General features: G+C 47.1%; 1 protein-coding gene across 2 annotated transcripts in view; it reads right to left on the reverse strand.

Moving 5' to 3' along the window:
* Positions 1-9,663, reverse strand: part of PODNL1 (podocan like 1) — an 82,757-nt gene extending 73,094 nt beyond the window's left edge. Inside the window, exon 1 of one of the 2 annotated variants that reach the window (XM_069230448.1) lies at positions 9,453-9,663. In XM_069230448.1, the coding sequence (XP_069086549.1) occupies positions 9,453-9,455 (3 nt within the window). In that variant the 5' untranslated portion in view covers positions 9,456-9,663. The remainder of the gene's footprint in view (positions 1-9,452) is intronic. The other variant, XM_069230449.1, reaches the window with a different exon arrangement.
* Positions 9,664-12,335: the final 2,672 nt, after the last annotated feature.

Below are 12,335 nucleotides of genomic sequence, written 5' to 3' on the forward strand. Positions count from 1 at the left end.
ATCTGTCGGATTACACCTGGAATTTTTACATGTACACACAGATCATAACAAACACAGGTGTACTTTCTCCGTTGTCTCTGTTTTGAAATTCTTAAAAATATTGATTATTTTGCTAAATATTGTTTTAAATACCACCAACAATCCATGGTGCTCTCCGCTGCCTCTTAAACCCACCTCATCCCCGCTTCTCATATAATATATTTTAATATGATATGCCAGCATGATAGCTGGCAAATCTGAGGCTCAAAGCCCACCAATCTTCCTAAACTTTGGTCGTGGCGCTAGCTAGCCCACAGCCTTGGGACGGCAGAGATGCTGCTGCTCTGAACAGCAGGGCTCCAGACTGGCAGGGATTTGGCAACCAGTGTTCCTAACTTTGCTACTGTTATTTTTAGACCACGGGCTGATATTTCTTACTGGCATGCGAACTTTTATTTATTTGACCTACTTAAGAATAAATGAAATAGGCACTAAACTCGTATTTTCTCTGGAATGCTATGTCATGATTTTCAGAGAAAAAAACAGCATGCCTCACGGTTGGATATTGACTTATTAGAAATAGCTATATAGTTTGCATATATGTTCAGATTTGGGACAACTAGGAAAGAACGGTATAAATAATTTCTTATAAAGCAGAATTTTAATCAACGTAAATTACTAAGAATTTAATGCAAGTTATTACTGTGATCTTTATTTCATATAAATATCAAAATATGTTAACTCGTATATTCATTGTGCTATAATGCTGTGAATTAATGCTTGTAATCAATGGTGGGAACCCAGATAATATCTCTTTCCCCAAAAAAAATCTGGATTAAAATTGACAAAACTGTAATCTCGCTGAGGCAGGGGTTAGCAGGTAGGGCTGGGGGCGATTCTGAGACAGTGGGTATCCAGTCATGTGACTGACTTTGCCCAGCGCTATATCTGCCTCACAGACTTGCCTCTGGACTAGTTTTACATCCCCAAAAATATTTCGATGTGAAAGTGTCTGATGCTTACCTCCCATAGTGGTTTCGAGCACATAACTGGATAACACAAGGCAGGGGATGTATATTTTAAAACTATGAATGTATATGGATTGAGGACAGTCTATCACAGTTTACTAATTATATAGTCATATTTGACTTTTTGACTATCAATACTTTAGAAAAAAGAAAGAAAGAAAAAAATTGTTGTGCTCCGCTAGTACATTTTGTTTGGTTCTATTGTTACGGTCTTTTCTTTGAAAAACCGGAAAGCACATCAGGGCAACGATGTGCATTAGTGTGTGAGCACTACCTAACAGCATTTATACCTGGGTAAATTAGGAAATGTGCATTGATACTGTTGCTTAGTGTTGCCAAATTCGTTTTTTTCACCTCCACCCAGTGCAGCCTTTGTTCCTGGCCACAGAGTGACAAAGGCACTCTCCCCATGTGGCCATAAACTCATCTGGTTGTGGCAGGCTGGCAGGACCTGGTCAGCCTAACACTAGGAGTCGGACTGGCATGCAGGGGGTATATCTAAGACGCCCTCTGTGTGCATTTTGCAATAAATCCCACACTGGCATCAGTGTGCATTTATTGTGCTGAGAAGTTTGATACCAAACTTCCCAGATTTCAGTGTAGCCATTATGGAACTGTGGAGTTCGTATTTGACAGACTCCCAGACCATATACTCTTTATGGCTACCCTGCACTTACAATGTCTAAGGTTTGGCTAAGACACTGTAGGGCATAGTGCTCATGCAACTATGCCCTCACCTGTGGTATAGTGCGCCCTGCCTTAGGACTGTAAGGCCTGCTAGAGGGGTTACTTACCTATGCCACCGGCAGTGGGTTGAGGGCATGGCACTCTGAGGGGAGTGCCATGTCGACTTAGTCATTTTATCCCCATCAGCACACACAAGCTGTGAGGCAGTGTGCATGTGCTGAGTGAGGGATCTCCAGGGTGGCATAATACATGCTGCAGCCCTTAGAGACCTTTCCTAGCCACGGGCCCTTGGTACCAGGGGTCCAAGTTACAAGGGACTTATCTGTGTTCCAGGTCTGTGCCAATTGTGGGAACAAAGGTACAGCTTAGGGAAAGAACACTGGTGCTGGGGCCTGGTTAGCAGGGTCCCAGCACACTTTCAATCATAACTGGCATGAACAAAAGGCGAAAATTTAGGGGATAACCATGCTAAGGGAGGCATTTCCCTACAGCTATCATGAAGATCTTGGCATTTTGTAGGTAGTTACATTAGCCCTTTTGTGCTTTCACTAAGTTTTGAGGACTGCACATAGACAATTATATTTATTACAATAGAGCCAGAGTGTGCTCTCTAATGTATTTACTTTGCTGACACAAAAACATTTTACTTGCTAGTTTATGGCGTTTTCATAGGGAAGCACTTGCTGTTTGGATGCCTTAGTCTGTCATAAAGTAGCACTGCTAGCCACTAATTGTTCTTGCATATTCACTTGTTTTAATCTGCTGTCATGATAATTTTGGATTTACAGATTATTTGTGTTCACAAAGTAAAAAAACCTGCAAGCACTTATGCTTTTTAAAATGCACAGTGAAAATACTGTCCCTTTGTTAAACGTCTCAAGTTTGGGACATATTGCTGTGTATGCTTTTAAGGTTCCCCTCAAACAGCACAAACATCACCTTCTGTCTCTTTTTATGAAATGCTCCTCTATGAATACACAACTTTTCAGATTGAGACGTCTAACTGCAGATTCCTCACTGTAGAATATTGTCCAGATTGCATACTGGATCTGGTAAATTTTGAGCAGTACCTCTGTGTGCCAGTGGGTCGCATAGAGCAGTTCCCCATCAGCGCAATCTGCATTGGAAGTAATGTGTGTGGTGTCTATATGGGCACTACCCTGGCATATTGGACATCAGCTACTTTCTTTCTGTGCCAACAGCTCAGGCCCAGAGAGGTAGCTTGGTCATTTTTTTTAAACTTTTTTTTTTTAACTTTTTGTCAACTCTTTTTTGGAGCTTTGCTCCCAGTGTGCTAGGGATGTCTCCCAACAAACCCATGAGGTATAAACCGTGCGATGAATGTCACAGACAGATGTATGTCTCTGACCCACACTTGGTTTACCTGTGGTGCCTAGAGTTGGCTCATAATCACAAAGCCTGTGCCGGTTGTGCAGCTGCAGCACATTCTTCTTGAGGAAGACTGGACAATTCTTAACCAGGCACTGTTTGATGGCCGGGACAAAGCAAAGTTCACCACTTGGTGCGGGCTGGACACAACTGACTCACTAGGAAGGGCCTTGGCCTCTTCAGGTGACCCTCTGCTGTGGTTTCGATCCCCTGAGTTTTCAGGAGATGTCCAGTAGTCTTTAATTGACATGCCCTTTGATGGCTCCCTCCTCTTTGGAGACAAGGCTGACACGGCGCACCAGCACTTCAAAGAGAGCTGAGTCACCACCAGATCCTTGGACCTCTTGTAGAGTTCCAGCCACCAGCAATAGTCCTTTCACGTTTCCAAGGCCATGGATGGGGCTCCAGTAGTCCTTTCATGGCCAGGGCTGTAGACCCCATAGAGGATGCAGGACCCACACCCAGCGTACTGTCCAGTACCCTGTCTCACAAGGTGCAGCTGCCTCAAAAAATCTTTAGTAGGTCCTTGATGCAGCACAGACATGCCATTAGCATCAGGCACCACCTGTCCCAGAGGCAGGCACACATTCGGCAAGTGGGTGTTCTGAATTGTGCAGAAGGGTTATGTCCTGCCCTTCCTGGAAACCAAACTACTTTTGCCATCATCCCCAGAACGGCTTACAGACGACCATTTCTCTTTCCTCCATAAGGAACTGAAGGTTTTGTTGGACAAAAGAGCCATTTAGATGGTGCCATCATCAGAAGTAGGATGTGGTTGCTATTTCTGTTACTTTCTGGTGTTGAAAAAGGACAAAGACCTTCATTCTATACTGGATCTTCGCCCTCTCAATGCCCTTCTACGGTAAAAGAAATTCAAGATGTTTGTGTTGACTCAGGTTCTGTCTACTCTGGACCCCAGACACTGGATGGTAGCATTGGACCGTCACAGCTCATATTTCCACATTCCTGACCTGCAGGCCCGATGGCGGTACCTGCAGATCACAGAAGGCCATGAGCATTTCCAGTTCATTGTGCTACCCTTTGACCTCATCAGTTCCCCTCGGGCTTCACAGAAGTGATGGCAGTGTTTCAGCACATCTGCAGAGGTCAGGGGTCCCAGTTTTCCCCTACCTCAATGACTGGCTATTGAAGTCTTTGGCAATGCAGATCTTGTTTTGGCATGGCTTTTGTAAAACTTTATTGTTGTGGGTGGTGCCGGGCTCTCACCATTGTAACAAACATTGGCAAAAAGCTGAATATATTTTGGGCTCATAAAACATACATTGCCACAATAGTTCCTGGCACTGAACAAAACTACTTTGTGTGCCGATATGCTCCTTGTGAAAGTGAAGAATGCTTGGGTCTCTATTCTAAGGTAAGGAATCTGCAGTTAGAAGTCTCTATCAGAAGAACAAGTTACTTACCTTTGGTAACGCATTTTCTGATAGAGACTCTATCTAACCCCAGATTCCTCACCGAACCCCCCATCCTCCACGCTCTGTGAAATGGGCACTTTGCCCTGAAGCTCCTGTTAGTTTCAGTACAATGGTCATACATCATTCAATCGTGGCTCTGTGTTATTGGTGCAGAAATAGTAATGAAAGAAACTGATTTCAGCGCACCAGGGTGGTGCCTACATAGGCACTATGCACTTCACTTCCAATGTGACTGACGCTGAGGCGGAGCTACTCAACACTACCTATTGGCGGGCAGAGGTACTACTCATGATTTTCTGGCTCAAGTCTGATACCCAGGGACTATTCTAAGGTAAGAAATCTGCGGTTAGATAAAGTCTATACCTGAAAAAGCATTACCGAAGGTAAGCAACTTGTTTGCTGATGCAGTCTGTGCAGCAAATATGCCCTTCTACTGGCTACCACACTGTTTTAGTCAGGATGCTGCTTCATTATGAGATTTTACTTCTAGGACAACAGAGGGCAACACACACACAAAGTTGCCCAGCTCTTTCTTAACACTTCTCTAACAAAAAGCCAGACTTGTTGGCGTTGCCAATGCTTGGATGGCATGGAGTAATTTGGAAGAACAATGTGTGTGCTCTAGTACTGGAACACCAGAGGGTGTTTCAGATCAGCACTGAAGTGCACTGGCACATCAGTACCATAACAGGAAGGGTGTAGTGGTAAAAGTGGTGAAATGACAGAGCTATGAATATCCGTTCGGCCTTCTGTTGCACCATTTTCTACTTTATGTTAAGCGCTTTCATTATAATCACTATCAAAATTAACAGTGAAATACATTAGGTTGAGGCTGTATATCTTTGTATACCAGACAGTGAAATGGTGTGGCAATGGGGTCGGCCCCCACACATAATCGATCTCTGCGGTTGTTGTGATACAATCAGTGCATTAAATAAGATAACCTTGCATCTGCAGGCTCCATGTGAACCAAGCATATATCTTCTATAAAAATGCAAGCGTCTAAGAGACTTTTTCTAGCATTCCTCACTTTGGATCTATATGAAAATGACTTCCATTACCAAGAAACCATTACCGGATTGTTTTATGATTGTCACCACAGCTTCTTTAAATTTGTGGAAAACTCCCATAAACCCTCCCTCACCACACCAAGAACAAATATATGTGTATCTGGTCTGGCTCACCCCCTACCCCAAAACGCAATGTTATGGTTTTCTTGGTAATTTCTTCGATATTATGAGGTTACTGGGCTGAGGCTTTTGCATAACACCCTCACAACCCAACTAATGATAATTTGTGAGTTTTTATTAATTCTTTCTGTATTGCAGACCATCCGCTCTAACTCTGACAAAGAGTATGTGCATTGTTTTAGATAATTTTCGTCAGCTCATCAGTGGCGCATTTAATTTAAGAACAGCCTCTGTGTAAGTACCTCACTTCTCTAGAGGATGTTTGCTTGCAAATCACTGGTGGGGTATACGCTCCAGTGATGGTGGCTTGAAACTCAAGGTAAGGAGAACACGTTGCTGCTGTCAAGACGTTATGCAGAATACAACAGTGTGCCATCCAGTATTAAGCAGGGGTACCACAAGTCAGGATTACGGTGCACCGGCAGAGCCTTGTGTCAGACTCAGTACCACAGCTGTGAAGGGTGCTCAGGCCTGGACGAAGGTGCATTGGGAGGGGTCTGAGAAGGTGCTGCAGCTCAGGATTGAGGGGTATCAGCAGAGTTTGAGATTGGTTCCTAGTTATATTAGGAGAGGCTGCAGGACAGGTGTGGGTGATGTGTACGAGCGAAGCAGTGTGTGGAGGAGTAAAGTTTAGTTTGTTATTAGTAGCCAAAGTGTCTCCTGGTACTAGAGAGGTAACCGAAAAGCAGTGGAAAACAAGCGGTGAACAGGTGAGTCTAGCTGTTTTCTAAACGTGGTGCGATTAGGTTCAACCCGAAGGGTCAGAGGCAGTGAATTCCAAATCTTTGATGTCGCCACCAAGAGTGGGCGCTCAGATGCAGTGATTTGGAAGAAAGAGTCTGCACAGGAGAGGGCCATGATGACTAAGAGGACAAGTATCTTCTTTGTGTAGTATAGTTGATGGTTTTGTGCCATATGATCACTAGAGTTCGAAAAGACTTCTTTCAGAAGCCGATAGCCAGTAAAGCTGGTGCTGCTGCCTAGAAACAGAAGATGGTCCACTTAGTCCAAGGGCTAGGTGAGCTGCTGCGCTTTGGACCATCTGGAGCCTCTGCAACAAATACCCAGGACTACCTACTACAAGAGAGCTGCAGTAATCGAGCCTGGCTATTACGGAGGCTCGTACGAGATTGCTCATGGAAGAAGAATACAAATATGGAAGAATCTTCTTAATTATGCTCAAGAGAGGGAAGCAAGTGGAGGTTAGGATATTTCTGTGTTCCTCATAGGAAAGCTTGGAGTCAACAAAGTGTAATGGGTAGGTGTGGGACCATGGCCAAGGGCATCTGGCCTCCATTCCGCAGTCCACATGGAGGAGTTAACAAAGATTTTTAAAAAAAACCTTCTTATCAGCATTAAGGACCAACGATTATTGTTTCTCCCTTTAGCAGGATGTTTAACGGTTACGACTGAAGTTCACACTGCCTGACCTGTGACTGGGTTTCTGGACTGGCAGAGTGTCTTTGGGTTAGGTTTTGAGCTGCACTCACAACACTGTGTGTGTTTGTCTCAAGCCTGCATTAGCTATGGGCCTGCAGGTGAGGACAGAGGTGCATTAACAGCTGTCTGTGGGTCAGCTTTCTGGAACGATGGGGACATTTCAGGTCAGGAATGAAGTGCACTGACAAAACTCTGTGAAGGCCTCGGTACTGAACTAGTAATAGGTACTGCCTTCAGAATTAGGGTACACTGACCTCAAATAGTGTTGGAAGAGTGGTAATGGTCCAGATTCCCACTCTGGCCCCTACAAATCAATCATCCTGCCTGTGTCCAACACCGGCACACAGGCAGCAGCATCTGCACATTCACTATGGGTTTTACCACGCGTCACTGGTGTCCCTTCGCAGACAGTTTCATTTCTATGGGATAAGTCGTGTCATGGCTGGAAACAGCTGGAGGTCATGCATAGCACAGCTGGAATGTCAAGCTTGTCCACCTCAGCCAGTAGTCCATCAAGAGAAACAAGCCCCATGCGCTGTAACTTAAGTGGAGATAAATGGAGACTTTAAAGTGTTTTAGATTTCCTCATGCTCTGGATCAATGCAGAATATGCAGCTGGATGTATGCTTGTGCAATGCTAAGATATATGTCTGTAGTTGTATAAGTACACTATTACTTTCTACAGCACATAATCCAAACAGAATGTTACCACTTATTAAGAAGCGTGTATTCCTACCAAATTGAATCCAGTTTATAAATCTTAGAACAAAGAAACAGCGTGCTCAAACCTGCAAAGTTTCAAACGTATGCTTAGCATGCTGCTGGGAACTGTTGGAACGGGAGCATGACTTTCAATTGTGTTCATAAAGTTGCGAGTTGTAGCCCACGACTAGAATAAAGATCTTTGCAACATAATCATTAGCCAACTGAACTGCTGAGCAAAAACACAAATCTGAGACCCTAATTTATAAACTACGCTCTACAGCAGGCACATTAACTCTCTGAGTAACCCTCTGTTTTTATGATTCACACAGATCTCTCCAGCAAACGCATTAACCTTGACAGTTATCTTACCATTATATGCGAAACTTGTTGGCTCCACATAGGTCTGTTCTACAGAAATTGACTTAACCCACCTACACTATCTTAAAATACAATATGTTTGTAACCAATTATGTAAGCCAGAAAAAGCGTAATCGTAATGTTTTTTAGCCTGAAGGCTATTTCTGTGGGGTCGCAGCTCGAAAAACGAATAATTCAAAGATTTATTGTAATTTACTACTCCCCCTGCGACTCAATTCACAATGTAAGTGTTGCCGGAATAAAGGCTTTCCATTTCCAGTCAGGGCTGGGTGTTTCTCACTATGAGAGTATCAGGGGTGCTGAGGGCAGGGTTGCGCGCGCTATATATGTGCTTTCTACTCCCCTACTTCCCGACCCCTCCCCCATCATCGCCCCTACCCGCTGGTTTGTTATTTCTGGCCCACACCCCATGCTCTCCTGTGTGTAGCAGTGTTCCTGGCACACAGAGCCCCCTGTCCCCGTCTCAGAGACTCACTTAGTCTGAAACTCCATACCTTTAGGAAATACAATTGACCCCTGACCCTCCCAAAAGTAAGGCTACTGTTATTTGTTTTCAGTGCCAGACTAAACTCGAGCCGCGCAGTGAACATGCAGCCGCGCACTGTTATCGAAGTTCACTATGCACTACAGAAAATGTGCCGTGGGCACTTTAAAAGCGACCACGGGCGCAGTTGCGTGGAAATAAATGGTCGCGGCGTGTCTTTATACAAAAATGATCACGCCGCGCAGTCCTGATCCTGCGCAGTGCGTACCCTATACAAAGGATCACACAAGCATTGCGCACTGTACATAGGATTACACTGCAGATCCCCCAAAGCATCGTGCAGTGCTGGAACAGTGCAGTACGCACAGTTCTGTGATCGCACTGTGCAGAGCGCAATGTTTGGTGTACAGATTTGTGCACCTTTAGAGGCTGTGCAGTGCGCAGCATCCAGATCATACATACACCTGTCTCCCTTCCCGACCGAAGAGGAATACCCCCGCCCCAGTCAAATAAATGCGCATCCACCCTTCTTGAAACCACTCGCACCCTTGAAAACACCAAATCTCACGCCCGTTCGGAAGCTTCCCCGACCTCGATCTTCGAATCCTGTGCTCCGGGGGTCCTAGGGTGGTGGCGCAGACTGCGCGGTCTTCCAGGCGCCTGCAGGTGCTCTGCCCCACCATCTGCGCTTTAAACAGCCCTCACCCTCTGCGAGGGCCCACCAGCGCTGGCTTACCATACCAACAGCTACCCAGGTCCGGCAACTCCTGGCTTCGAGGGTCCGGCGGCGCTCGAGATGTATTTCTATTGTTTCTAGGCGCTGCGTACGGTGCGTCGTTCAGAGCCCACATGCGGCAGTCCGTGCGTGGGATTGCGCAAGGCGCCTGGCGTGGCGCCCTTGGATCAGTGAGAGGGGCTGTGCTGTCGCTGGCGCTCCGCACATCTGCACAGGCTCTCGTCGTTCTCTCAAGTAAACTTGGCCCCATCATCGCGGAACTTCCTGTTATTAACTGGCGCATTCCTGCTGCAGCAGCGCTACTACTCCCAGCCACCCCCCCGCCCCCAAATTCCTGCTCTGCTGACTGTCCCCGTCATTCTACCACGGTGCCCGGCAGGCGCCTTGGGACCCGCGGGACTTGGGATGGGCAGTGTGATCAAAGGGCAGTTTCCAGGATGAGGTGGAACGACACCACTCCAATGGATGAGGAACCGGGGCCAGAAAGTGCTTATGTCACTCCTGAACGCGAGGTCGGTCATAGCGGGAGCACCGGAGGGCCCGGAGGACATGCTGGGAGTCAAGGAGTTCTAATCACTCAACCAAGTGGCTCAGAACCCGACCACGTCGACTGAGAGCAGTGGAGGGACCGACACACATAGGAGCCGGGTCCATAATGCTAGACTGAATCTACTGGGAATGTTTGGTGGTTAGGGGAATTCCATCGGGAGCACGGGGGTGGGGGGTTGGTCAGTGTGAGAAGCCTCAGAACAGAGGGCCTGGAGGCATCCCTTAGGGGTAACTAAATTCGAGACCAGAGTTCACAGGAACCTGTGAAAGCTCAGCTAGAATTATTGATTGCTGTGGCTTTCGTCTGAGAGCCCCATAGTACTTCTGAGTTTATGAGGCAAACCAGATCTACGACCAGCAGTACGCCTGGCAAGACCTCTTGGGAACACTGAAGGCCTGGTCAAGGTTCCTGGGAGCCACAAGGTGAACCCAGGCATCAGGGAAGTCACTGAAGGTCATGTCAGACCTACTGAGAGGCACCTGGGCCTGGTCAAACCTCATACGAGATCCACCGATAGCAGTTCGAATGTCTAAAGAGCACAATATATCCCCAGCCAAAGAGCCAGCGCTCAGAGGCAGTCAAGCTCTCAAAGAGGCCTGGTGGTCGAGCTAGACACACAGGGGGCTTATGAGAGCTCAGTCAAAACACCGAGAGCCCACGAGGGGGAGGTCAGACGCCTGCAAAGCTCCTACGGGCCAAATCACATTCCCGTGGGCCCCTCAGGGCCAGCACAAGACCTCACAAGAGCCCTGGAGCTCTTCCCAGGCACTTCCAGTTTTGGAGTCAGGCCTGTTATCAGATTACAGCATAAGACATTTCCTCTTTTCCCTGCCAAACATAATTTGTTCCAGGCAGAGGCCGACTGCAGTAGGGGATTCCAAGGATACGGGGTTTAGGGAGGCACAGGGGACTGCGGTACAGAGAGCTCATGAGGGCAGGCACGCCCTAAACTAGGCAGAAGACTTATTACGACCATCTTCCCTGTCCTAGATGCAGTGCCTCCATCAGCAGTGCTCAGTCACCGTGTAGTATTTAGCATAGCAAGGGAGTAGCCAGAACATTAAAATACCCCCACTTTGAATTAAACCTCTGATGGCCACAAGCAAGCGAAGTAAGTGAAGAGCCCCCTCCCTTTTTTCTTCTATCCAGCCATCTACCATTCATCCTTTCACACTTCCACCAACCTTTACGTGCTGCCATTTATTCTTTTATCCATCATTCAACATCTCCCTATTTAATCCACTGATCAGTGTCTGTTGCTCCCCACCGCACAGCTGCACCTGTCTGCTGCTGCCCCATGTACTGCTCTGTGTCCAAGCTTCACACAATCAAGGCCCTCCTCCACCCACAGGCTCCCTCCTGCTCCTCATCCATGGCGGCACAGTGTTGAGCTTCTACCTTTTCTGTCTCTGTTTTTTCTGCCTTTTTGCTTGCCTTTGTGCACTTTTCCTTTTTTGCATTCTTTTTCCTCTTGCTCCTCTCTGCCACTTTTCTTGCTCCTCTCCCTTCCTGTCCCTGCTACTGCTTCGTCCCTGCGGCCCACCCCCCTATCAGCACGGCTCAGCAAGGTGTGCCAAAGACAAACCCATCTGTGCCTGGACCGTACCCTGTGCCACAGACGCTGTTCCCCTTGCCTTTCCTCGCTACTGTGCCAGCAACCTCCATGCCCTCAACACCTGATGATCCACCACCTGCCACATCGCATCACCAAAGAACACTTAAAGCCCGTTCACCTGCTGCAATTGCGTGTTCTCCTGCCTCCGCACCCTCCCACGACATGTCCACCCAGTACTGAATCCAACCACCTCAGCTGCATCCTTCTCAACACCCACCCCCTCATCAAACATGCACTAGACATCTGGGTCCTGCTTGATTCTATCTCTTCAGATGTCGCCTTCTTCACAGAAACCTGGATAACCCCCACCTCAGGGACTCAAATAACTGGTCACTTTGCCAGCCCACTCAGCAGGATACAAGGTGGACCCCATCTTCTCCACCAGTAACGACATCCACATCACCCAAACCTTCAAACTGCGCTGAACTGATCACTACTGCATCCACTTCTCCTTCACCAAACACACCAAACCCCTCCAAGCCCACCACCACCAACGAAAGAGCTGGAATAAGGTCTCGCCAGCATCCTGCACCAAACACCACCACTGCAGATGCCAACACATCAGCAGCAATCTCCACCAATGGATCTCCGACTGCGGCAACATTCTGGTCCTTCTCAAGAAACCCTCTGACAAACTACCCTTCAAAAAAGCCAGCTGGTTCTCTCCCGCCCTCCAAGAGTCCATGCGCACCTGCAGACGGCTCGAGAAAAGATGAAG

The sequence above is a fragment of the Pleurodeles waltl genome, chromosome 4_2 (genome assembly GCF_031143425.1).
Source record: "Pleurodeles waltl isolate 20211129_DDA chromosome 4_2, aPleWal1.hap1.20221129, whole genome shotgun sequence".
NCBI lineage: Eukaryota > Metazoa > Chordata > Amphibia > Caudata > Salamandridae > Pleurodeles > Pleurodeles waltl.